The sequence below is a fragment of the Clupea harengus genome, chromosome 20 (genome assembly GCF_900700415.2).
Source record: "Clupea harengus chromosome 20, Ch_v2.0.2, whole genome shotgun sequence".
In the NCBI taxonomy this organism is placed as follows: domain Eukaryota; kingdom Metazoa; phylum Chordata; class Actinopteri; order Clupeiformes; family Clupeidae; genus Clupea; species Clupea harengus.
Genome location: NC_045171.1, coordinates 25947942 through 25973512, shown reverse-complemented (window position 1 = coordinate 25973512; position 25571 = coordinate 25947942). Strand labels below are relative to the sequence as shown.

General features: G+C 43.8%; 4 protein-coding genes across 8 annotated transcripts in view; 2 read left to right on the top strand and 2 right to left on the bottom strand.

The window, feature by feature from the left end:
- The window catches only part of LOC116225230 (extracellular superoxide dismutase [Cu-Zn]-like), a 364295-nt gene that overhangs the window by 83311 nt on the left and 255413 nt on the right, over positions 1-25571 (bottom strand). The gene's annotated exons all lie outside the window — the stretch shown is intronic.
- rufy1 (RUN and FYVE domain containing 1) lies at positions 1567-16282 on the top strand. Of its 2 annotated transcripts, XM_031587402.1 has the most exons (18): positions 1567-1902; positions 2213-2386; positions 2883-3000; positions 3176-3277; positions 3440-3563; positions 3860-3921; positions 4054-4189; positions 4315-4416; positions 4988-5104; positions 6122-6289; positions 6676-6773; positions 7000-7119; positions 8275-8404; positions 9791-9885; positions 10076-10124; positions 10254-10331; positions 10583-10737; positions 16257-16282. In XM_031587402.1, exons 1-17 carry the CDS (start codon positions 1596-1598, stop codon positions 10724-10726), a joined length of 2124 nt encoding a protein of 707 aa, XP_031443262.1. In that variant the 5' UTR covers positions 1567-1595; the 3' UTR covers positions 10727-10737; positions 16257-16282. The 2 variants fall into 2 exon arrangements, with proteins under 2 accessions (XP_031443262.1, XP_031443261.1); XM_031587401.1 differs by lacking the exon at positions 16257-16282 and having other exon boundaries at positions 10583-11099.
- Positions 11980-21399, bottom strand: LOC105913114 (heterogeneous nuclear ribonucleoprotein H1). Of its 4 annotated transcripts, none has more exons than XM_031587411.2 (11): positions 21189-21399; positions 19020-19117; positions 16763-16918; positions 16431-16574; positions 15483-15621; positions 14204-14388; positions 13855-13967; positions 13636-13771; positions 13400-13483; positions 12978-13076; positions 11980-12727 (listed from the first exon to the last, which is right to left on the bottom strand). In XM_031587411.2, the coding sequence occupies exons 2-11, from the start codon at positions 19102-19104 to the stop codon at positions 12618-12620; spliced, it is 1251 nt and encodes a 416-aa protein (XP_031443271.1). In that variant the 5' UTR covers positions 19105-19117; positions 21189-21399; the 3' UTR covers positions 11980-12617. The 4 variants fall into 4 exon arrangements, with proteins under 4 accessions (XP_031443271.1, XP_031443270.1, XP_031443272.1 ...); XM_031587410.2 differs by lacking the exon at positions 21189-21399 and adding an exon at positions 20468-21152; XM_031587412.2 differs by lacking the exon at positions 21189-21399 and adding an exon at positions 20468-20620 and having other exon boundaries at positions 14210-14388.
- The window catches only part of LOC105913087 (ankyrin repeat and KH domain-containing protein 1-like), a 41231-nt gene continuing 37153 nt past the window's right edge, over positions 21494-25571 (top strand). Inside the window, exon 1 of the mRNA XM_042702777.1 lies at positions 21494-21958. Coding sequence (XP_042558711.1) covers positions 21683-21958 — 276 coding nt within the window. The 5' untranslated portion in view covers positions 21494-21682. The remainder of the gene's footprint in view (positions 21959-25571) is intronic.

Sequence of the window (25571 nt, the reverse complement as noted above, 5' to 3'; positions counted from 1 at the left end):
AGACGCAGCTAGTGGTTCCAGTGGTAGCTGCACTATGGGCTTCCACCCTGAGCAACAGCACATCTCCAGTGGTCAGCAGCAGTGAGCAACAGCACATCTCCAGTGGTCAGCAGCAGTGAGCAACAGCACATCTCCAGTGGTCAGCAGCAGTGAGCAACAGCACATCTCCAGTGGTCAGCAGCAGTGAGCAACAGCACATCTCCAGTGGTCAGCAGCAGTGAGCAACAGCACATCTCCGGTGGTCAGCAGCAGTGAGCAACAGCACATCTCCAGTGGTCAGCAGCAGTGAGCAACAGCCTCCAGACTTCAGTGGCAGCGAGCAGCAGCGAGCAGCAGCGAGCAGCGACAGCCAACGGTGGCAATTCATCGATTCCCAGCAGCTCCAGCGAGATCAGACCCAGGATCTTGTCCTCTCCCAGGTCCAGGCTTGGGTGGGGGTGGACCAGCAACCGCACTAGATCCTGAGACCAAGGCCCTTCACTAGCAGTGGCTAGCTAGCTGTTTCACCCACCTGAATGGGCTTCTGTATCAGCACCGGCTCCTGGGGGCCCGGGCGAACTCCTCCAGCTGTTGGTGCCTCTGTCTGCATTCCAGAATCCTCCAGCTGGTCCTGGCCCCACTTAGGAATCAACAAGATGCCTCATCGGATCCAGTCCCACATCTACTGGCCGGGCTGTCCCCAGGATGTGGAGCTGTAGTCCACCAGCGTGACTCCTGACCCGGCACTCCCACACCCCAGACTGATGCCGTATCAAGTGGGGGGGTCTATGGAGCATGTGGCTGTGGACGCAGGGCCGGTCCTTCCTACAGGCGTCATAGGCGGTTGTCTGGAGCGCCACCTGAAACGGGGCGCCAAAAACTGCGCCCAGCAAAAAAAAAGAAATATATACTGTATATTATTATCATTTTCTTTTTTGTTGGGCAGTTTTTTCTTTGCTTTTGCGCCCCCTTCTACATCTCCAATATTTTGACTAAAAATAAATCTAATAACAGGGAAAAAGGAGCCAAAAATCGAAAGATTTTGATTGTATTGTCCATAGACATATATACTGTACAATGACTCTGCCGCCCCCCCCCCACACACACACATATATACACATTCACACAAATGCACTACTACAGCTTAAATTATTTATATACTGCACTTTGCTAATTCCAATTCACTGCATCCTAGCCCTGCACGTGCCCAAATTATTTATTATTATTTAATATTCTATCTCGAAAACATTTGTCTTTTATTCTTGTTTTTGCTATTTTGTTGGTATGTTATGTGTTTTATGTCCTATGCACAAACCACACCAAGTTAATTTCCTGTATGTGTAAATATACTTAGCCATTACAAAGAATTCTGATTCTGATTCTGATGTATGTATATATGTCTATGTATGTGGCCCCCAATCAGAGCGCTGCCACTATCAGAAATTCATGCAAATAAAAAGAACCCGTCTTGTTCAAAGGAGTGGACGTGTCATTATGACTTATTGGTCTCTAGACTAGAGTTCTGGACCCGTTGATCATCGCTCGATTCATGATGTCTACTGGAATCAATCATAATAGATTGCTCTGGTCTGGCATCACATGTTTGTTTTGGAAAAATGGCTGAAGAGGCAAAAGAGCCGAACTCGGTAGTGGAAGATAACAACGACAAAGATGAAGAATCAGAAGTCCCGGAACTTATTCAAGACACTATAGAAAACAGTAATGAGGAAGAGCAGAGAAATATACAGGCAGCTGAAAGCTCTTGGTCAGCACCTATTCTATCGCTGGCACGGAAAGCGAGCGAGACGATTAGCAGTGGAGTAAACACATACGGGGCGGCTTTAAAGAACGCAGCGCCTGGGTCTGCAACTAACAGCTCCCCGACTGAACTTTCCTCTGCCAATGAAACCGCTAAAACCATGGGTAAGCTGCCTAGTCTGCTCTGCGTCGCGAATGTTCATTGTCGCACTCTACAGCTGACATATTTCGCTCTACCAAGAAGCTCACACGATAACAGACATAACGTTAGTCTTCCTATGTCTATGAATGGATATCAGTTTCGTTCGGCTTACTTACTGGTTCGATGTGACCTCGTTGCTATTCTAAAATCTTGCTATTCTACAGGCTACATAAACCACCAAATAAACAGAAATGTACCGATATTTCAATATAAGTTGTTAAATACATCGACCTGCGTGAATTTGAAATGTGACTTTTATATGTGTCTGTGTAGTTGTGAAAGACCCGATGACGGTGGAGAGGTCTAATCTCCTGAGCATGATGAAACTGAGTGTGAAGGTACTCATTCAGTCTTCACTTAGTTTGGGTCGGACCCTGGACTCCGACTATCCCCCGCTGCAGCAGTTTTTTGTAGTCCTGGAGCACTGCTTAAAACACGGACTGAAAGGTTGGTAAAGCTGTGTTTTGTGTGTTTGTACTTAAAACCTTGTAGATAGTTCAACTCTATGTAGTTATAATATTAAGACCGCTTATATATTGATATATTAGACAGCATCTGCCATTTCCGAACACTATGACAGCTGTTGATTGAGGACATTCTGGTGCTCTGCTGAAGCAATGTGGAAAAAAGGATGTTGATGAACTTGTGGGCATGAGGCCAAAGGGGAACGGGCTTTCTGTGGCCCTTTGAAGGGGGGAGCAGTGTGTTTATGATGCTGAGTTTCAGTCTGGCATACTTCAAACTGTACATTACTGCACAAAAGCAGTACTGAAATAGCTTCGTATTTCCCTAAATCCCCTTTCTGTGTGTCGAGGACAGAAGGAAGGAATTGCTGTAGTCTACATTTTGAAGACAGATTGCAGTGTCAGTTGTGCTGTCCAGTCTTTCTTCTTCCAGTATACTGCTTGGGTAAACAGCCTTGATTTCCCCTTTTGCTATGCAGTGAAGAAATCCTTCATCAGCCAGAATAAGTCCATATGGGGTCCCCTGGAGCTGGTTGAGAAACTGTGTTCAGAATCATCGGACATTGCCACAAGTGTGCGAGACATGCCTGGCCTCAAGTACGTTTGTCAACTATTGCTTTGAGCCAGAGATTGTTCATCTTGCCAAGCGAGCACGGACCTCTTGAATTATGCAAGCCTCCAAATGTGCCTGCTGTCAGTTATTAATAGTCATACTACACCGTCCATGAGGCGTCCAATTCTCTGCCTGTTCTTCATTTTTCATTTGGTTCAGGACAGGACTGGGGCGAGCCCGGGCCTGGCTGCACTTGGCCCTTATGCAGAAAAAGGTGGCGGACTACATGAAAGCCCTCATCGACAGAAAAGATCTTCTTGGGTAAGTTGCGATGCATCATGACTCACATTTGGTTATGGATTTTTTTTGTGACTTTTTAATCAAGTGTCTTTTGTCATCTGGACATTAAAGGATTTATATAGCTGTATTTACATCAAAATAAATGTGTCCCAATATTATATATTTTGTCCTTTTCTTTGTCAGAGATTTTTATGAACCTGGAGCACTAATGCTAGAAGAAGAAGGGACGATAATCGCGGGTATGCTGGTGGGACTGAATGTCATTGATGCCAACCTCTGTGTGAAAGGGGAAGATCTCGACTCCCAGGTGAGGCTAATTGGTGTCCCACTCTAGGATGTTATTATAACAGCCTCCCATGCCTTTGGGTTTGGTCTTCTGACAGGCACACATTCACAGCCACAGACGTTTGGCCATCCGCTCCTCCATAAGTACTGAGTGCACTCTAACTGTGAGATGTACAGCAGAGATGTCACTTTGGTCCCAAATGATTTGCTCTAATTTCTGCTTGTTCAAGTTGTTGGCATTATGTGCAATGAAACGTGTGCATGCTGTCACTGTTCTCTGAGACACTGACTAATTCTGACAGTCTGTGATTTATAAAGGTTGGCGTCATTGACTTCTCCCTGTACCTGAAAGATCCGCAGAACAGCGAAACACCAAAAGAGTGAGTGTCATGGAGTGAGACGAAAGAGTGAGATGGTGCCTGTGATGACAAACTGACTTTAAGTTTCTCCCACTACTTCCCTGTCAGTTCCTCTCTCACCTTATCCTCTCTTTCCTCTTGTACCGTTGCTAGTGATTGTAAAATGACGGCCATTTTGGACCAGAAGCACTACATCGAGGAGCTGAACAGGCATCTCAGTTGCACAGTCACTGACTTGCAGGCCAAGATGGATGCATTGGAAAAGACCAACTGCAAGCTCATAGAAGAAGTGAGTTGTCTGATAACATGCTTCAACATAAGACTGTATTTGTCTTTTAAATGCTGTAGTCTCCACGTTTAGGAGCTTTCATTTCTGAAAATTCAATCCACCAATAATTGGTTCCATTTCTTCAGCTGACGGCTGCGACGGACCGGATCAATTCACTGCGGGATGAACAAGACCAGCTCAGTAAGGAGAACGCCGCCATCCTCCAAACCAGCCAGAAGAAAGAAGAGGTGCACTTCTGTCCAACCCCACACTTTGTCACCACACACACACACACACACACACACACACACACACACACACACACACACACACACACACACACACACACATTAATTAAATAGGCATTATGCAGTTTTTGTATGAAATAAGTAAGCTAACTAGCTAACAGCCAACAGACTTGTTAGTTTAGTGACTGATGTATTTTTGGTGATATATTTCACAATATTATTCTGTGAAAGTATTTGTGGGGTTTCTGACCCTGAGCATAAAACTACATGGAGAATAGCAGGGGCAGCTTGTAGGAATAATGATGTGTTCTCTCATTCACACGACCATATACCATCAAAATTAATGTTAGGATGTTCTACTACCTACAAAGCATGACTTAACTGCTTAAAAACATTGCTTTGTATTTGCCTAGGAGGTAGATTCACACACGTGCAAATAAAACTCACACACACAAGTTGTGAACACTGTCTAGTAGGTATACTAGGCATATTGTCAGTCAGGTGAGGTGGAGCATGTTTGATTGTGCTGCTAGGACTCACTAGTGTGGCGCTGCTTTGTCTGGTGACTCAGGCCACACTGCAGGACAGCCAGGTGGAGCTGGAGACGTACCGTCAGACACGGCAGGGCTTGGACGAGATGTACAATGTTGTGTGGAAGCAGTATAATGAGGAGAAACGCATCCGGCAGGTGAGAAACTCATCCAGCATGGACTCATCTTGGTTAGGTTGGCAACAGATCATGAAATGATTGATGGCAGATGGCAGAGTTTGTCATGTCTTAAAAGTTATTGTTTGTATGTGTGTGTTGTTGGGAGGATGGGTTTTCTTGGATGTTTTTGTACTCTCCTGTACAGATTTACTGATTTACAGTTTTTAAATGTTTTAAATAAAAAGGCATGTTAACAAAACCACTAAAACCAGGGCGGTTTGGATGCACATGTTTACATATCTGGGCTTACTTAATGGACAACACATGCATAACAATGTAATAATCATACAATCATTATTTTTGGCCTAGACGCATTTGAGGTTTTTCCAAACAGAACCCACTGAGTGCATCTGTAATGTGTGTGCTTGTGTGTGTGTGTGTGTGTCAGGAGCTGGAGCGAGAGCTGGAGCTGTAATGTGTGTGTGTGTGTTTGTGTGTGTGTGTGTGTGTGTGTGTGTGTGTGTGTGTGTCAGGAGCTGGAGCGAGAGCTGGAGCTGAGTGCATCTGTAATGTGTGTGCGTGTGTGTGTGTGTCAGGAGCTGGAGCTGTAATGTGTGTGTGTGTGTGTGTGTGTGTCAGGAGCTGGAGCGAGAGCTGGAGCTGAGTGCATCTGTAATGTGTGTGTGTGTGTCAGGAGCTGGATCTGTAATGTGTGTGTGTGTGTGTGTGTGTGTGTGTGTGTGTGTGTCAAGAGCTGGAGCGAGAGCTGGAGCTGTAATGTGTGTGTGTGTGTGTGTGTGTGTGTGTGTGTGTGTGTGTGTGTGTGTGTGTGTGTCAGGAGCTGGAGCTGTAATGTGTGTGTGTGTGTGTGTGTGTGTGTGTGTGTGTGTGTGTGTGTGTCAGGAGCTGGAGCTGTAATGTGTGTGTGTGTGTGTGTGTGTGTGTGTGTGTCAGGAGCTGGAGCTGTAATGTGTGTGTGTGTGTGTGTGTCAGGAGCTGGAGCTGTAATGTGTGTGTGTGTGTGTGTGTGTGTGTGTGTGTGTGTGTGTGTGTCAGGAGCTGGAGCGAGAGCTGGAGCTGCAGGGCGGCCTGAAGCAGGAGATGGAGGTGGCCATGAGGCTGCTGGAGAAGGACAGCCATGACAAGCAGGACACGCTGGCTGCTCTCCGCCACCAGCTGGACCAGGTCAAGACCCTCAACCTGCAGATGTTCAACAAAGCCCAGGTAAACTCCCCTCCTGCAGAAAGTGGGGCGACAGTGGTACAGGAGGTAGAGAAGTCGTTTAGTAATCAGAAGGTAATCAGAAGGTTGCTAGTTCGATTCCCTGTCGAAGCGTCCTTGAGCAAGACACTGAACCCCTAATTGCTCCTGATGTGCAGTGTGCCATCAGTGTAAATGTAAACTGTGTATACATCCTTGTAAGTCGCTTTGGATAAAAGCGTCTGCTAAATGACTAAATGTAAATGACTAAATGTAAAGTCTGTTTGTGTTACTGTCTGCTCACTCCATATCACAGAAACCTTTTGAAATGATTAGTGTGGACATCCTGCTGTCCTTGTGGGAACACACCGTCGTGTATATGGATCGTAATGCTTCTTTGGTCCCTGCAGGAAACAGACATGTTAGTGAAGAGGAAGGAGGAGGGGGCAGTGAAACTAGGGGAGAAGATGAACCGCATGGAGGGCGTCATGAAGGAGCTGGAGGAGAGGTGACCACACGGACAGAGCTTTAAAAAGGATCAAATGATCAATGTTCAACATGAGGAGGAAGTTAGAGTGCAAACCAATATCATGTCATTAAAGGCAAAATGATACAGCACATTCCAAAGGAATTCAGTGAATTGATGTGATGTGCAGTACTTGTAATCGGTGTGTGAGTAGACATCTGCGCGAGTGCTGTGGATGCATGTTCTATTCTCTGCTCCATTTCCTCAGGCTCCTCAAGTCGGAGCACGCCCGCAAGCAGACGGACCAGTGTGACATGGACATGAGGGTGGAGCTGGAAGGGAAGGTGGAGGCTCTGCAGAAACAGCTTACTGACCTCGACTCACTGAGGTAATGGGGAACAACATCAACCAGGAAAGAATCTTAATGGACCTCTTTAAAACCTTTTTTTTTTTGACCTCATTCATGAACACAGTTAAGAAGTTAAGAAGAAATTCCTTCTGTACTCCACTTAGCAAGTTCCCGGGACAATTCTGGCATTCCTGAATAGTTTCTTAGCAAAGAACGGGATTAAAGAATGCGGAAAAGCAGTCGTTGATTGGAGTGCGCCCATGTTCTTAAGAGCTGAATTTGTGAGAAATCATTGATTCTGCAGACATCCTCGGATTTATAATAATAAATACGAGAATATTTGTATCATTAACAATTAGGTTTCACATTTCTAGTCATGATTCTACGAGGCATCGTGATGTCCTACAATAAATAAAAGCACTACACGAACACTGCAAATGGCAGTAAATAAATAAATAAGCACTAAACTCAATTGAGTGGATATAGCCATAGTGGAATAGAATGGACACATCTACATTCTGTAAATAAACATGTGAATATCCATAACTAAAATATATCATATGGACCTACATAATATAGATAGGACCTATCAACATCCACAAATAGTAGTGCCCAGAGGCAGGTTGGGTGGTGTGATTGACCTCTGGGTTTAACTGTGTTGTGCTGTGCTGTGTGGCAGGTTGGGTGGTGTGATTGACCTCTGGGTTTAACTGCTGTGCTGTGCTGTGCAGTGCTGTGTGGCTGGTTGAGTGGTGTGATTGACCTCTGGGTTTAACTGTGCTGTGCTGTGCTGTGTGGCAGGTTGGGTGGTGTGATTGATCTCTGGGTTTAACTGTGTTGTGTTGTGCTGTGCTGTGTGGCTGGTTGAGTGGTGTGGTTGACCTCTGGGTTAACTGTGTTGTGCTGTGCTGTGATGTGCTGTGTGGCTGGTTGAGTGGTGTGATTGACCTCTGGGTTTAACTGTGCTGTGCTGTGCTGTGCTGTGCTGTGCTGTGCTGTGTGGCTGGTTGGGTGGTGTGATTGACCTCTGGGTTAACTGTGTTGTGCTGTGCTGTGTGGCTGGTTGAGTGTTGTGATTGACCTCTGGGTTTAACTGTGTTGTGCTGTGCTGTGCTGTGCTGTGTTCAGGTTGGGTGGTATGATTGACCTCTGGGTTTAACTGGGTTTAACTGTGTTGTGTTGTGCTGTGTTCAGGTTGGGGCTGGAGTGTGACCTGCGCAGAGAGAAGGAGCAGCGGCAGGGTCTGCAGAGGGACCTGCAGCGGGAGCAGGACAACAGCACTGAGCTGCGCACGCAGCTGCAACAGCTGACGGGCCTGCAGAAGGTCAGTGCCACGCCTACCACCTCACACATGAAGGACCATGCCTGGGAGGGAGAGGGAGAAAGACTAAAGCAATTGAGCTGAGGTGTCAGTAGCAGACACAGTGTGGGGTAACTCAGAGTAATAGATGGAATCCAAATCCATAGGACTGGATAGTCTCTTGCTGAAAGTGTGAAGGTTAGGTGAAGTGGGATTGTGCTTCCTCTTAAAGGCCAAGGTACACTTCTGCGGACACGGCTTTGCGCAATACGGATACGGACGTACGCATTGGTGTGTCCCAAGTAAACTTGTTTTTGTTGCTGTTGTGGACAAGCGGAGAACTTGCGCACTTCGACCGCATTGTACTGAGCACATGGGAACTGCTTGCACTTGCTGCAGCACAGACGGTCCGCAAGGAGTGTGCGGATGACGAACTGGACATCATCCGCACCGCGTGGAGACCTTGCGCAGACCGTATCTGCAGAAGTATACCAAGCACCTAATGCCATGACCTTACACTTCCTTTTTTTGGGTGTGGAAATGGATTTGTGTGGTTGTTCTCGCGTGTCTCACAGTAGTGACACAGAACCAACCAGTGTTAACAGAAACACTCTCGACCCACACTGTTATGACTGTGTATGTATCTGTATACATACTGTATATGAATATAATATGACTATTGAGTTAGGTTGGTCTTTGCTTGAAAAAGATTCAAATGAAAGCTGTTATAGAGTTAAATTATGTGGATGATTTAACAATCGTTTTGTAGCCATTGGCCTATTAAGTGTGAGCAGGTCTTACATTGTTGCTGCAGTTCTATAACCCATTGCTGTGCTGGTGTTGAAACCATATGCCTCATGATTTACACGTCTCTTGATTCCTTAGGATTCTTCTGTTTTTTGTAAAAGGTGAAATCTTTTATTAAACTTAGTAAGCACTAAATAAGACACTGAGGACAAGACTGTCGAAATACAGCTCTCTGTTGTGTTTATGAATTGAAGTTTTATTTTAAATAACAACCTTGACGTTGTTAACCGGATTACTAAAATGGATGGTAGCTGCCCCAGCTAAAATCGAAAAAGATTTTCCTGTGTTCAGATTTACACTTCACTTACCCTTAGTAAGCAAATGTATTTAATCAGATCCTGTTTTTGTACTCTCGGGATAGTATTTTGGCGCATGAAAGCAGTCAATAATGTTATTCGGTAAATAAACTCAATGAACATTTAAGATACCACAACAGTTGGGTTAATATCAGGATAATATTGTGAGTTTATCCCCACCCTTAAGGTTTTAACTTAAAATGACCAAACTCTCAGTGGTGATGGCGAATATTATGCATTCGGTCATCGTATTCTGCTGCTGGATGGTATTTGTCGTGCTCAGGGAGATCTCTGTTGGTTTCCACAGGAGCTGCTGGACCTGCAGCAGGAGAAGAGCCACCTCCAGCAGACCTGTGAGGAACAGGAGCAGGCTCTCCAGGAGATGGGCCTCCACCTCAGTCAGTGAGTACAGGGGGCGCCCCTCCCTTTCTACCTTTTGGATCACAAGCTGCCACTCCAGAGGAGACTCCGGACTAGTGTCGTCATGAAAAGGCCAAGCTTTAAGTGTCCTCATGTTGCTTCGTCGGTCCCACATGACTGGTTAGGTCTCGCTGGATTTCCAGCAGTGATGTATCTGTGTTCTGTTTAACAGGTCCAAATTGAAAATGGAGGATTTCAAGGAGGTTAATAAAGCTTTGAAGGTGAGGAAGTTTATTTAGACGGCTTTCTGCAAATCTCGCTACTACTGCTGTATGTCATACACAGTAGAGCAGTCCAGAGATTAGTAATGGTGTATCAAATCTTTCCTTGTTGACTATTTTCTCTGTCAGGGTCATGCGTGGCTGAAAGATGATGAAGCTACACAGTGCAAACACTGCCTGAAGGAGTTCTCAATTTCACGCAGAAAGGTAAGGATGTGTTAAGATGAACTTAACATTTAAAAAGTATTTGAGTCTGTAGGACATTATTTCAGTATGTATTTTAGTCTTCAATTCAGCGGCTCATATGTACCATCAAGTTAATTATCACTTAAACATCTTAACCTGTCTGACTTGAGGAACAAGTAACTTAATACATTGTGTCCTTGAAGTGTCACCTTGTTGACTTTTGTTGCAGTAACCGCCATCTTACTTCTTTCTCTATCTGAATCCATGTACAGCACCACTGTCGTAACTGTGGGGACATCTACTGCAGCAGCTGTTCCAGTAACGAGCTGGCGCTGCCCTCCTATCCCAAACCTGTCCGTGTGTGCGACATCTGTCACTCACTGCTCCTTCAGAGAAGCACCGCCACTGGGTCCTGACTACATGCATACACACACACTCGCCCACGACACAAACACGACTATCTTTAATGGAAAAACCTGCTTTAGACTGTTTCAACAGTTAATGCTAGTGAGCTCGCTTGCGATAGGCTGATATGAAGACTGTATTGAATCCATTGGGGAAGTTTCTCAGCCCAATGCATCACCTGTTTACCTGAAATTCAGGAGCATAGGGCCGTGATCAATAGGTACAGCCATTCATAGAAATGCCATGTCTTCAAGGGCCATCAGCTGAGGGTGGTGGGCTTCATTCTGCCGAGGTCAGGCTTCAGTGAGGGACTCCGATCTATCTTCGACCCCCTTACAAAGTAACAAGTTACACCTCTTATTGTGTCCAAGCTAACCCCCCCGCCGCCCACATTTAACATTGAACTGCCTTCACCAGTCACATACAATAGGATGTGTGTGTTGCTTTCTGATACCAACATTTGAAGTTTGACAGTAAACGTCTGTCACACCCAGAGCAGGATTCCACTGCTGATTCTGCAGCTCTCTCAGTTTAACCTGCAGGACATGGGATTAGGAAAGTGGGTGAGACCATACGAATGGAGCCGTGTGAATTTGAGATCCTCTTGGATCAGGACGGCTGTCTACTTTGTACTGCCATTTTTTTTTTCTGATGGTGATGAGTCCCGTAACATGTTTCAGTTTTTTTTTTTTTAGGTTCTAAGTATGATTTTGTTTAGAACAGGTAAGGATGGGTGGCCTTGTGGTTGAGAAATTGTTTCCAACATCTAAATTAACAACAATAATGTTAATAAATGTCTACATGAAATCCAGGGACCATTTGTAGAATGTACTTGGGCATTGCTCAATTAATTTAAAGTAGGTTATATTAATTTTCCCATCGGAATTCTTAACACCAATCTTGTCAATCATGTAGCCGTGTATGAACTCTACTCTATGCACCCTGACTTACGCAAACAGAAGGGAAGAATGCTGAATGCCTCATATAGTATTGAAAATGACAGAAATGTTTATGGACTAAAAGAATGTTTTACAAACTCAAATCTGTTCAAGACTTTTAGAATGTTACATAATCTTCATGTGTTTTAATTGTGACCAGTGCTTCTGAAGCATTTTTTATAAAATCATTTTGGCATATTCCAAACAAACATGTTTTATAAATACAAATTTGATAAGAAAAATGATTACAGTATTTAATAAACATTCCCCAATTATACAGTTGTCCATGGCCTGTTGACGAGTCACATGACACACTCACCTCTGAGTTATTGTTTTTTCTTTTTTATTACCATACTGGAGAAGGACAATGCTATGGAGGACATAGAAAATACTTCACAGGAAAGAATGGAGCAAGAATACATTTAAAACCGGTTTTATCTCCACTAAGTTTCATCACTTACTTTCCCTTCCAGAGTTCTCCAGAATAATACTAAAAACTAACACGCTTTCATACTATAAAACTGCTCAAGTGAATCAGACTGTAAACCTTCACAGAATTCAGCTTATGTTGTCTAGAAACAGGAAAAGTTCATGGTCTCATGTGCCAGCAAAAAGCAAAGTGTTTGTTTATCTTTCAATAGACCAGCTGTAATACTGATGTAAGCAACTACAAGAGCAATTAGGAGAAGGAGGACACCATTAAATAGATGGGTTAAATTTACATGAAACTGTACAAAAGTCCTTAGACAACGCATTCCTCTTCTCAACCACAACGGATTGTCGCTTTCCCACACATCGTAAACAAAACACTTAACATGTCAACCTCTGGCCAAAACTTGCCATGTCACCAAAAATGAGACTTGGATTTGAGAGGAGTCCAGTCGTTCAGGGCAGTTCCCTGGTGCTAGCCAGCACTGACAGGTGGGTGAGTGGGGTGAGCGAGTGAGTGGGGTTGAAGACCCGGCTACATCCCCCAGCCTGCCCCCATGCTCATACCGCTGTTCAGCCCATTCATACCCATTGAGCCCCGGCTACTGCCGCCATAGTAACTGCTGTTCATGCCGCCCTGGTTACCTGTCAGAAGAAGAGAAGTGCACTTAAGACAGCAGCATGAGCAACACCTGGTGATGAGACTCCCTTCCCCCTCTACTGGATCATCTCTCCACAGGCCGTGTACTGAAACTCTCATGTGCAAGAAACATCTATGTTGTAGTATTTAGTCAGGATTGGCTTTTTAAGTGTTGGCATGCCAACTGGCTTGTGGATCCCCCCCCCCCGCAGCCCAGCCCAGCCCAGCCCAGCGCCGAGCCGGGCCGACACTCACTGTATTCTCTGAAGCCTCCCACACTGCTCTGACTGCTGTAGCCTCCACTGTAGCCAGAGCCTAGCTGCTGACTGCTGGGCCCGTAGGAGGACTGGGTGGCTGGGGAGAATGTCAGGCGGTTACTTCTTTTAAGGGGGTATGGGGGGCAGTCTGTATTTAACCTACTGTATGGCAACACTGCTTGCTCCTGACTGCCACTTTCAGAAACTTTGGATAGGAATACTAATATGCTGAATGGCATCCTTGTATAGTCAGTCACCCAATGCACACTAATGTACATATCTCCATCCGCATCTTGTTGTTGGACAATGTCCTTACCTGGATTAAGCCCTCAGTAAAATGCTTCCTACCAGGGCTGGTGTCAGCTCAGTTTGCTCTTAATAAAACAGAACGACCAGTGACACTTGGGTGGAGACACTTACCCATCGTGCCCATCATCTGGCTGCCATAGCCACCATTGCTGCCCCCTGCTGTTGAGTTCAGGAACAGCTCAACATAGCGGTGCTCTGTCGGACACAAAGAAGGAAACACATATTCGGATTAAGTGACCAGCTTTGGGTCTTTTGATGGTCTATTACAGCACTGGTTGTTGTTGTTTTTATTTAAAAGGGTCACATTAACATTTATTGTGTGGCCTTCAGGGAAACGTTTGACTCACGCATGTTGGCCTTGTCCTTGGACATGGCGGCTACGGCATCTTCATGTGTGGCGAATTCCACGTCTGCTTCGCCAGTGACCCGGCCGTCTGGTCCAATCTCTATGTGGACCCGCACAGGATTCAGTGGCGAGAAGAACTACAAAGCAGAAGTTGGTCCGTTTGAGTTTCTCTTGAACAAAAACAGGGGCAGATCACGGTGTTCAAAGCGACTCATCTTACATTGTAGATGTCTGTCTCTGTGGCTCTGTAGGGAAGGCCTCTCATGTGAACACAGTGGCCTGTCGTGCTCTGGAAGGTTGAGCCGCCATCACCATAACGCCCATCTGACACGCCTGCAACAAAGAGGTTTACCAGATTGGTGGACACACCAGTTATTCATCAACGACACTACGGGCAACATCCTGCCAAGTATACACCAAAACGCCACTGAGAGTTCTCATCTCAACATCACATATTCACATCCAAACCTTAAACTTGTGACCATATACTTCTCACGTAGAGACTATTGTGAAGAATTGTTCTTTTTAAAGGACGTGCAATTAGGGGAAGGTAAAACCTACACACTCACTCTCACCTCCCCCATATCCTCCGCGGCGCACGCGGTCGAAGGAGCCTCCCCGACCCAGGCTGTTGTATCCGCGGCCCGCGCCTGGCCGGTCGTAGGGCCCAGGACGCTGCAGGCCCATGGGCTTGCGCTGAGGCTCGTAGTGCGTCCGGACCTCTGCGCGGCTGCTCTTGAAGATCTCAATGTACCTGAGGGCATATTCAGCATATTAACCCAGGGCTCGCTCACAAACACTCTTAAGCATTCACATGTACTCGCCAAAAGAAAGGGTACGTTTGGTGATATTACCGAGACCAGTCGAGCAACTTGAATAATGAACAGCCACATGAGCTCATCATTTAGATTTAGAAGTCAAGGAAATACATGAAAACTGAAGGAAACCTTAACAAAAGGAAAACTTAAATGAATTACAAGACTTTTCTTATGGTCACCGGAAAGGAACCTAGTTCTGCAAAACATCATGGCTGTGCATGGTGTCTCTGTGACATCCTCAAATGTTGAGCATATAATGAGATTCTGAAGATTGAAAGAAAAAAGAAACCTGGTCCAACATGGCTACCAGAGTATTACCTGTGACGTGTATGCTCCAACTCCTCCTTATCTGCAACAAGTTGGTAGTTCCCTATTGGTCTGTATTTTAGTGCTGAGCGAGTGTTCATTCAATTGTCAGTTTAGTTTTGGAAGGCCCTCCTTTGTTTACGTTTTCATCGTTCATATTCCTAGACAAGGCTTTGTGGTCAGATTTGACATAAAAGCAGTCGACCTGCTGTCTATGAAGAATGGGGTGGTCGAAATAGCTTGTCACCGACGCTATGGTTACCTCAAAGCATAGCATTCTACTGCACTCCAATGCAATGGCATATTACATGCGAAACAGCGTCCTCAGCGTGTTATGGTGCTTTAAGTGATGTCATTTCGTTTTGCAATTCAGAAGCTTTTCTAGGCATGGCCGAGCACGCACCCTTAAACGCACCGTATACCTCTAGGGTTGAAACCAAATGGCAGGATAAGCAAACACTCTCCTACACACCTTCCTTTAATCTTTTCCTGAAGGTTCTAAGTGTCTGGTTAACCATAATATTTACATTGAAAGAAACACACATTATTGCTCAGCAAGGACCTGCAGCTTTTTGAAAGGTAGGCCTCATCCTCCCAAATGAAGTATGTGTGTGTGTGTGTGTGTCTCTTGTGCTCTTGGCATTGTAGATTATTGTTAGGTGTACACCATAAGAAAAGCAACTTATCCAGCCAACCAACCAACCAACCAACCAACCATCCCCACCTGTGCCCTATTCTTTCCTTGTGTTTCTTTAGAGCCTTTTCAGCTATATCCTGTGAAGCAAACTGCACGAAGGCCTCCCCCGTACTCCTCCCCTGGAAGTCCACCGGCAATGTTATCCCATTTGGCACGATTTCCAACCCTTCAACCCAAGGACAAATAACCCCAGTTGGGGACATTAAATCACATGCCCATTCACAAAAACAAAAACGTTAGTGTTTCTATGGATGTTTTTTTTTTTTTTTTTCCATTTCAACAAAAAGAAATTAAATGTTTTATGCAAATCACATACATACCAGATGAGAGTGCAAATTCTAGAAGTGCATTTAAATGGAGCATATATGACGTCAGACCAGTGGGCCATCTCATAGCTAGTGCCACTGAGGAGAGGACCCTGCCCATTAGAACATTACTGCTCTTCATTCCAAATGATTCCAAATGATTCCAATGCTAATGTGGTGGCGCTGTTTTAGATATTACATTTGTTTGTGCCGATGGTGCAGTGGATTGGGGAAAGTTTGGGGTTTTTAAAGGGTACAGAGCCATTCATTACCATTATCAAATCTATGGGTGTCAACAGTATATGACTAGACAATAATGCTTCCGTGTACTGTGGGAATTAGTATAATGTGCTTGGAGAAAAATGCAGCTACAGGGTAAAACCAATCTCATTAGTTCCCAATGGGATACGGGTGTGTGTCCATAAATGCAATTTTTGAAAATAAACGAAACAATCCGAAACAGCTAAAGACTATTATGGAGGACCTTTCTTACTTTCACACACACACACACACACGCACACACACACACACACACACGCACACACACACGCGCACACACACACAAAGGAAGACCTCCAGCTCCTCTCCTGGTCATGATTCCAACAGACAGACTGTGTGATGATGAGTTATGGCTGAACAGGGAGTGGAAAGAGGGCAAGGGAATATGTACCTGCAAAAAACTGAACAATTTCTTCCTTGCTGCATCCGAAGGGAAGCCCCCTCAATCTCACCAGGCCGTCCCCAGCCGTCTCTGGACAGTTAGGGCCGGTGTGCTTCAGGACCCAGTCCATCTCCACATTATTGGACTTGAACACTGCAATCAAACACACACACACACACATTTACATCAGTGTCATATTATACTAGTATGTTATATATTAACAATGTCAGATATGTCCCTCAGGGAACACTGTTGTTATGGCTGTCATACTGTCTGGTTCTTATAAAGGTTAACACGGTGTTAATGCAAAAGGACCTAGAATCAACATCGTTCGTACAAACCTTCCACATATCTGTGGCCCATTGTTTCTCGGTCCTTCTTGGTGGCTATCTTCAAATCTTCCTCTGACTCAAACTCCACGAAGGCCTCTCCACTGGGTCGTCCTTCTCTTGTGTACGTGAAGTGGATGCTGCTGCCATTGCTTGCAATTTTGCACTCTTTTTAGGGAGAGATAGATTCAGAAGTCATTGTAATGACCAATCGAAGTAACTTTTGAACAGTAGTAGAAAAAGAAGTAGAAACCTCTCTTAATGCTTTTAAAGTGGCATTATGCAGTAATTGTACTTCAGGATTAGGGTTTGAATAAAAACTATGGGAAATAATTCAGAAACTCCACCACTTAACATTTTTTTGCAGAAATATTGCGGTGAGAGAGAAAATTGCAACCCACAATTGCGGGGAAATCCTTGAATTTGCGTGAAGTTGTGGAAGCGCAAAACCTAAATCCTAGAGGGACTGGCAAGTACAGCAAACCTTTACACAAAAATGTCCACTAAACTGACTCAAACACAGCCATAATTCATGGCACAATCATAGTAACAGTCTCATGCCAGTTAACCTAGCTATCTAACTCTAGGTAAGGAAGCCATCGTAACAGTTGACAGATGCTAGGGTGTGTTAATATGAACCAATCTGCTGCAAAATTAAACTTCTGTGTTTGGGGGGCCAAGCAGCGAACCAGCACAGGCACCCTGAGGGTTTCTACCCTTTTCTATTATAATGGTACATTTTATAAAGTTCAAATGTATAAAAGTTCAATTGAACAGGATGTAATGTCAGCTAGATAACTACCCTACCACCAGACTCAGAAATGGCTTCATACACCAAGCTGTCAGGAAGCTAAATTCTCTCCCCTCACCCCCCCAACCATATCCTCCAGTCTGACAGGAAGCTGAAATCCCCCCGCCCCCCTAAAAATCACTCAGGACTCTGCACTTTTATCACTTGTATTACGTTTAAAATTGTATTACGTATTTATATATATAGTATTTATAACCACTGTACGTGAATCTTTATGTTTACATAGTATTAGGAAATGTCTTGTCTTATCTGTTGTGCCTGTGCACTTTTATATGTTTCACCGTGGGAGAGTGGGAAACGTCCTATCGGTTCCTTTGTATGTCTTGACATGTAAAGAAATTGACAATAAAGATACCTTGACGTTGACCCTTCATTTCATTCAAATGGAACTCTGTCATTTATACTATTAAGGGTATTTTAAAGTTTCTTCAGTTAGCTAGCAAGCATAGCAACTTTGCAACCACAGTAACCAAACACCATTTGCTACATAGCCTGAAGCACAGTTGAATTTCTCAAAATCAGCTGACCAATAAAAGGCAGACTTGGGTTCAAAGTGATCACAACCAATTACGGATGATTAGGGATGGGAATCGAGAACCGGTTCTTGTTGAGAATTGGTTCCCAGTGGAGCGATTCCTTAAAATCGTTAGCGAAAGTCCTTAACAATTTCCGCTATCGATTCCAGTGCTGTTTGCGCATGCGCGATGAAGTCACACGCACGCAGCCTTGTTTTGTTTAGGCCGCAGCATGGCGACTAGGCAGAGGCGTTCAAAAGTGTGGTTATATTTCATGGGAAATGATGACCACAGGACCACTTGCAATGCTTGCAAAACGTCTTTTTCGTCAGAGGGGGGAAATACTACCAATATGCAGAAACATTTGTCCACACATCATGCAATAACTTTGCAGGAATTTTTGATGCGCTACAGAGTGATGATAACGTTAATGAATCCCTTGCCTGAATGAGAATCGATAAGATAAGCAGAAGCGAAAATGGAATCGGAATCGTTAAAATCGTATCAATTCCCATCCCTACGGATGATGGTAAATGGCTTCCCATGGGCATTAACCAATCCTGAGAGAAATAATGCGACATCAATGGGGCATGGGCTTACTCTGATATCAACGAAGGCCACCCCCTCCCCATTGCCCTTCTCAAACGCGTGGATCAAATTGGTTCCAATTCCCACTAGAGTTGCAGACAGTTAATGGTACAAAGTCACCCGGGGATAGATGTTTGGATGTTTAGCGTCCATTCCCACGCCAAACAAATGGTTTTCAGTAGGAATAGGGTATAACACAAAACAGCTTTGTCAGGTCAAGAGGCCATTACATACAGGTTTGTGTTTATTTTGAAAATAAAAAAGAGAAAGTGCAGTTGGCATCTTGTGAATAGTCAACATAGCATACACATGCAACTATCTTTATACGTCTGTATATCAAGATACAAGTCTTTACCAGAGAAAAAACGCTGGACTTCATCCACTGAACAAGACCAGGGTAGACCCCGCACACGGACCACATATCCTTCCCCATCTGCCATGTTCTGACCAAGCCTTCAAAAATAAACAGAATTATTATTAATAAGACACAGAAACATAACTTGTGGCGCCATGTGTTAGACCAGGGTTTCTCATGCCTGCTGCAGATTTCAGCATGACTAAGGTTTTGGGTTCCCCTGTTCAGTAACAGTTGTTCAAACTCATTACGTACGCCCATCTACACCTAGAAAGCTGTCAAGATATGCAAACAGGCAATTTTATCTAGCAACCTTTCAAACGGCATTACTACGAAGGCTGTAAAGTCCCGTAAGGTGATATTTTTCATCTGATGGCCGCAGGTTCTTTTCTGGTGGGTACAAATAATATTCTTGTGCACACAAGTTAATTATAAAGTATAATAGTTACAATATGCTTATAATACAAGATAATTGTATCATAGGACAGCAACATTACTACACTTTGAACACATCTTGCATACAACGAACTATGACCCATTATGCTCAATTTTGGCATTATTAAATGTTAATAGCTGTCATCACCTGAGGAGGGGGGGGTTGTAATATCACAACCTTGCACAACGTGAGTAGTTTTGACAATTTAAGATTACAATGCTACGCCAAAAAATCAAGACATTGCTCAAGTAAACGTTGGTTGTCCACGTAACGTTACAAGCGATAGCTACGGAGGTAAAATGTCATGCTATTCCTTAGATCGCGGTTAAACGTGACCTAAACACTTTGCTAAACATCTACATAACGATGGTTACTGGTCTCATGAATCTAAGAAAGCAAGCGTTATAGGCGGGGACCACACGGAACGTCCGTAGCAGCAGCAAAAGCGGCAACGTTCGATTTTCTATTGGTTACTATGGATCGGCCGTGCCAACGGTTAACACCGGTACGCCGAAGGTCCGAAATTCTTAATAGTCTGTAACAAACATGCCATCAACGTTAGTTTGTCAACGTGAATTCCGGAAACCGTGAGAGGGCGAGAGATATCTTACTAGCTATGGTTAGCTAGATAGCTAACTTTAGCTATTAGCGTTATCGTAGTGGTCCAGGTGTTTTGACCTAGAATAATGTTGGCTTCACTACAAATACCAAATGATAACTTGACTCTGAAAGAAACGATCAACTAAAAAAATTAGGGACAAGCAAAGGTAACATTATTTGCAAGTATGCTTTCTAGTGTAGCTCTCTGGCGCTGACGAGATATCAAAGTGCCTGCAATACAGCTAGCACGATACTAGCTAACAAAGACAGGCCTTATACGTTTCTATGCTGTGCAATAACCAGAAATAGTATTACTATGCGGATATATGATTTGATGTACACTTTGTAGACGTTACTTTTTGTTATTATGTGTATTTCGCTTTATAAAGTACAGCTTAATTATTAACGTTACCTGCTGATTTCCAGTGAAAGAATGCTTTCGCTGCGTCGGCGGCGTGTCTGTCTCAAACAGCGAGATAACACTGTGATGGCCAGCTCGCGAGAAGTGAGGCGCTCCGCCCCGCCTGCAGTCAAGTTTTGCAGTTTCTCACGGTGCTAGGTTAATTTGCTATACTGTTTCGAGATCAGCACTTTGTTTGGTCTATTATTGTTTTCTGGAGAACGAATTGCATTTGGGATAAACGTAAATGTAAAATTAGCATGTGAATACAGACCATACATACCCCAAAATAATGTCCTGCATCATATGTTACGTCTTCATTTAGTCTTATGGCAGATCCTCGGGGTAAACACACTCTTAACTGGATATGATAATATTTATATTATTATCAAATGAATTGATCAGACACATACATATCAGCAGTGTTGTGCTGACACCGCCCAGTCACAGATGTTATGGTTTGTCATAGGTACCTGACATTAGCAGTACACAAAGTATATTACATTTACTTAATAATTTATTGACTACCTTACAGTTCTATATTGATTTATGTGATCTTTGAATTATATGCAATTATTTCCAATCCCAGTGCACAAACATTAAATATCTGTAAATCATAGAATCATTAACATTACACCACTGATGACTGGCGTTAACCAGCTTTTTAGAATTAACGTTACATGTTCTTGACCTGCTAAATGTTAGCTAGCATTCATAGTGATTTCAGGGTTACCTCCTATATTTCGCCGCAGATTGTCTTTTCTGCCTGTATGTTATTATCTACCGTCTAAAAGCACAGTCGTAGGTGGCCACCACATTTTATTTAACTGTACAAGGGTGCAACCGCATGGGGAGTATTTCGCAATTCGTGCTAGCCATCATTAGCAGTTGGATAGCATGACGTTAAGTCGCAAAGCCTCGTGATACTGGTAAACCTAACTTTCTCTTCGAGGTTTTACATGATTGTCAATTATATAAGCCAACCAACGTGTAGGGTCACAGTAGTTCAGCCAATTGCATTGGCTAAAATTCTTCATAGGTGGGGCTTATCGAAGACAGGGTAGGTTGTTAGAAAGTTAATGGCTGGGGGAGAAAGATATGCCTCTACTCTCGCTTCAGGAGAGTTTTTCGATTTCCTGAAGTGAAAACACATTTATTCAAACAGCATACCAGACGGTAGATTACCTGATTAATATTTTTACCTACCTACGTATTGTTCTGACAAGTATGCAGGATGCATTAGCCGGGACGGCTATGCTCACGGACGGCTTTGAGGACGAGATAGACTCGGTGACTCCACGGTCCCCAGCGGTAGGGATGGGGGTAGGAGCAACACCAGGAGTCGGACTTGGGGGAATAGGTATCGGTGTTGGAGGAAAGAAAGTACGCTTGTTTAACGAGCCAGGTGGGCCTAGTGCAGACAGACTGGATTTTAAATTAGCAGCGGCTGCAGTGCTCTCTTCTGGACCTGGGTCCGGCAGCGACGAGGACGAGGTTTCTGAGGTAAGCTAAGAGCCATCGTTAGCTAGAATGCTAGCGAACGAGCCCACAGCGGCTTTAGTAGCTAGACAGCTAGCTAGGTAGCCAACTAGCCACCACTCACTGACCGATACAATTACGTAAAACAACCAGCTGAATCGCTTCTAGTGTAACAACATACAAGTAAAACAAAAATCATTTTCATTTCATTGTCAACAATCGCGCTAGACGATGGCATTTTTTCACATTTGATCGATGTTATGTTTTATTTATGCGGCGTAGGCTGAGATCCGGGCCTAGTACTGGGTGGCTAGCAATGGCAGCGCCAATGCCCAAGTCTCGCACTCGTTTTCAACTTTGCAGCGATTTTCATGTGGTAGCATGTAACGTTAGTGTTTGGAAAACGACGTAGCCTCTTATTATTTGATAACAAACATTACAAGTGTTTTACCTGACAGTCAGTTTAATTAGCTGTACAGATGACACTTCTATCTCTCTCTCTCTCTCTCGACACTTTTAGCTGTGTTTATTAGCTGCGTGCTTAAATAATGCAAGCTTGTCATTCATTATCCCAACCTTACAATCTGTCTTAAAGAATCTAGAATAATGCAGTTGTTGTCATGGGGCTTTTGACATTATAAAACGGTAATTGGATAACTGTATGCAGCGTGCTGTGGTTTATCACCCTCTTGAGCTGAAACTCAGAGATATTGAGAGATTCTCAGTGTCTGTCATTTTAACGTAACGGTAGGGGTTAAAGGTGCCTTCCGGAATTTTTCACCTCAAGGGAAAAATGGCAGTGCGTAGGGTCCCCGAAACGGTACACAAGGTGTAATACGTCATCTGTAAGTCACGTCCTTTAAACGCGCCTTCGCTTGTAGTCGGTGGGGCTGGCATTGGTCCCCCTCGCTCTCACCTCCGTGTGAGTCACAACACAGAGGGCGGCCACAAGCTCATAAGACCTTCTACATAATTAACCAGTTATTCCGAGATGGACCGACAGAGCAGGATCTTGCTATTGAATCAGTGAGATTAAGGTACCTAATGATTGTATGTCACCTGTACTTCAATCACATTTAGTCAATGTTGAGACCAGGCTGTCACCAGTGTCATTAAGTTCAGATCAACCGTTTATTTTCCATATGTCAGTGATCAGTGGAGCATAATCCAACTCATCAGTAGTTGAGAAATGCTAACGTGACTTTTTGGTATCATATTCATGACTAAAAGGTTGTCAAAGGTCTGAAGGTTCTTGGGGGGGAAACGCTTAGTGTGTTTTTGTTCCACTGCAAGCAGACGCTGTACCTATCTCCCCACAAAATCTGTGATGGATGCAGAGGTTTAGAGGTGGATCTCTCTCTTCCAACATCTGCCAGGGATGTTCTCTTTTCAGGTTGCTGCTCTCAGGGTGCTTTCGTGCCTGTGAGCACCAACCTTGGTTCTCTATGGCCTGTAAGGGCCAGTAAAGTTTCCAAAAAAAAATTGAGAGCTGCAGATCCACTTCAGGCTATGGCATCATCATACATGAATGTTTAAATGCCATATGGAATAATCTGATGTCAGAGTTTTTAAAGTACACTGTATGGTGTAATTCGTAATAAACATAGACATGTTAAACGAATCAATTCTTTAAAAGACTGAAAATGTTTTCAGCCAGCACTTTTTCAGTCTGTGGAAATACTGGCCAATTTGCTTTGGATATCTGTAGAAAATAGTGGCAGGTCTTTATGAATAATATAAACTGCTGTCCATTCTATTGACTGGCTTCAAGTCTGATATGCCTGGTGTGGTTATTGAGTCAAGGCTGTTGATGATTGCAAACAGCTTTAACAGGTTAAAATTAGATTTAAGAACTTGGTCACCACATATCAACGGCCATCATAGATATTGTTACTCATGCCACTAGCTAAGTGCTAATGAAACATTCAATGCACATTTTTTTCTGATGTCATGTTACGCCAATGTTTTCAGGATCAGTGGTAACATGGAAAGGACCGATTAGGGTGAACAATATGAAGAGATCTGGTACTTGGACAAATTGAAAACCCTTTGAATAGCATTTGTGGCCATTGCAGTTGTCCTGTTTCTCCCAGTTGCTCTTTGCCACAAGTGACAGCTGCCATCATTGACAGCACCCCAGAAATGTCAGGGTTTCACAATAACTATTCCTTCTCTATTTTTTTTTTTTATTCCTTTTTTACATTAAAAAAAAAAAAGAATTTCTTGTTTGCCACTCAGACATTTACAGCTTGTGTGAGAGGCCTTTAGGAACAGCCATTGCAGAGGCTTTTGTTAAGTATTATCCCTGCCAAGAGCTCGGTGCTCTAGGCCAAAGCTAAAATTTGAGGTCCAGGATTAGGTGAATGCTTTTCCAGGCCTTTCCTGCTCTCAAGACGCATTTGATTCTGGGAACTGTAGTTCATTAACCGGGAGAGGATCCTGCTTATTGTTGCTCAGTAGGGCTGTTTCTGGACTACAGTTCCCACAGGTCATTGTGTACTGCATTCTTTACATTCATGTCCCTCCACATTCCTGCCCTCCATTAGCAGTTGCCCTCGCTCGCTCCAGCACAGATAAATAGAGCTTTGGTAGAACCTATTCATGTAAAACAAGCAGGTAGATCTAATTGATATTGGCATGACTGTGTTACATCAATGTAACACAAAGAAAAAGACCAGCCGTTCTGCAGCCTCTGAGACAGTACAGGGGGCCTTGTAACAGGGTTTAAGTTAGCCGATATCACGTGTAGTTGTCTAGCAGATACAAATATCAATGGCCAAAATGTCTGGTGGGAAGTATGGCAAATAAATGAATTCACTAATTGCATATTCAATAGCCTCATATTGTTTGACCTATTAAATATGTTGTAACGACAACTTGAATATTAACATATATTATGCAAAACTTTGGTTTTGCCTCAGCTGAAGCGACAATGAGAGATTCCGAGTGTTGGTCATGTGACGTAGCATGGCGCGAGATCTATAAATGAAGCGCTTGAGCCCTAGCCACCATGCAGGTACCACCAGAACATTGACCATTCTTTACAGTGTCTTTTAGTGTGTGTCATTTTAACAGGACCTAACATATGTATATAAAATACTATCCGTCTACAGTGACGTCAAAAAAGAATTGTGCATGGAACGAGTCTGATTTGGAGAAAACCATATTATTCTTCGGCAAAATGAAATGCCAGCAGCGTTGCCTACTGTTAGCTATAGTGCTATGGGTGAAAACCCATGTTAAAATAAATCTAGATGGTTAATCATGCGGTCATGTTGGTGGGAATATATTTTGTAGTATGTGACTGCTATAAGTTATTTAATAACATTGAGAAAGCCAAACAGGAGCCAAAGCCTTTCTGCCTTTTGGCTGGACTCTGCATATTAGCACGACTCTGAAATGTCAAAGCGCTGCAGACATCCTTGGGCCAGTTCTGTTTTAAAGAATAAGGGATGGTGCAAGGAATGCAGCGGAGGCCAGCGAGACTAAAGGAAAAGTGTCACACTCCAAACGAAATAGAAGATGTGATTGCCAAAACTAAAAAAAAACAATGTTTTAAACCAGAATGGCAAGAAAAGTAAAATGGTTAAGACATGAATAGGTGGATGGAACAGTACATTTGTGAAGAGTTGCATTT

What these genes read in the sequence shown, in the direction of transcription:
- rufy1 (XM_031587402.1), top strand. Translation starts at nt 1,596, where the DNA reads ATGGCTGAAGAGGCAAAAGAGCCGAACTCGGTAGTGGAAGATAACAAC. An exon ending in AGATGTTCAACAAAGCCCAG is followed by an intron (nt 6,290 to 6,675) that starts GTAAACTCCCCT and finishes TGGTCCCTGCAG; the next exon opens with GAAACAGACATGTTAGTGAA. An exon ending in AGGTTAATAAAGCTTTGAAG is followed by an intron (nt 10,125 to 10,253) that starts GTGAGGAAGTTT and finishes TTTCTCTGTCAG; the next exon opens with GGTCATGCGTGGCTGAAAGA.
- LOC105913114 (XM_031587411.2), bottom strand. Translation starts at nt 19,104, where the DNA reads ATGGCAGATGGGGAAGGATATGTGGTCCGTGTGCGGGGTCTACCCTGG. An exon ending in AATTGTTCAGTTTTTTGCAG is followed by an intron (nt 15,622 to 16,430) that starts GTACATATTCCC and finishes CTTGGGTTGAAG; the next exon opens with GGTTGGAAATCGTGCCAAAT. An exon ending in GGGAGGCTTCAGAGAATACA is followed by an intron (nt 12,728 to 12,977) that starts GTGAGTGTCGGC and finishes TTCTTCTGACAG; the next exon opens with GTAACCAGGGCGGCATGAAC.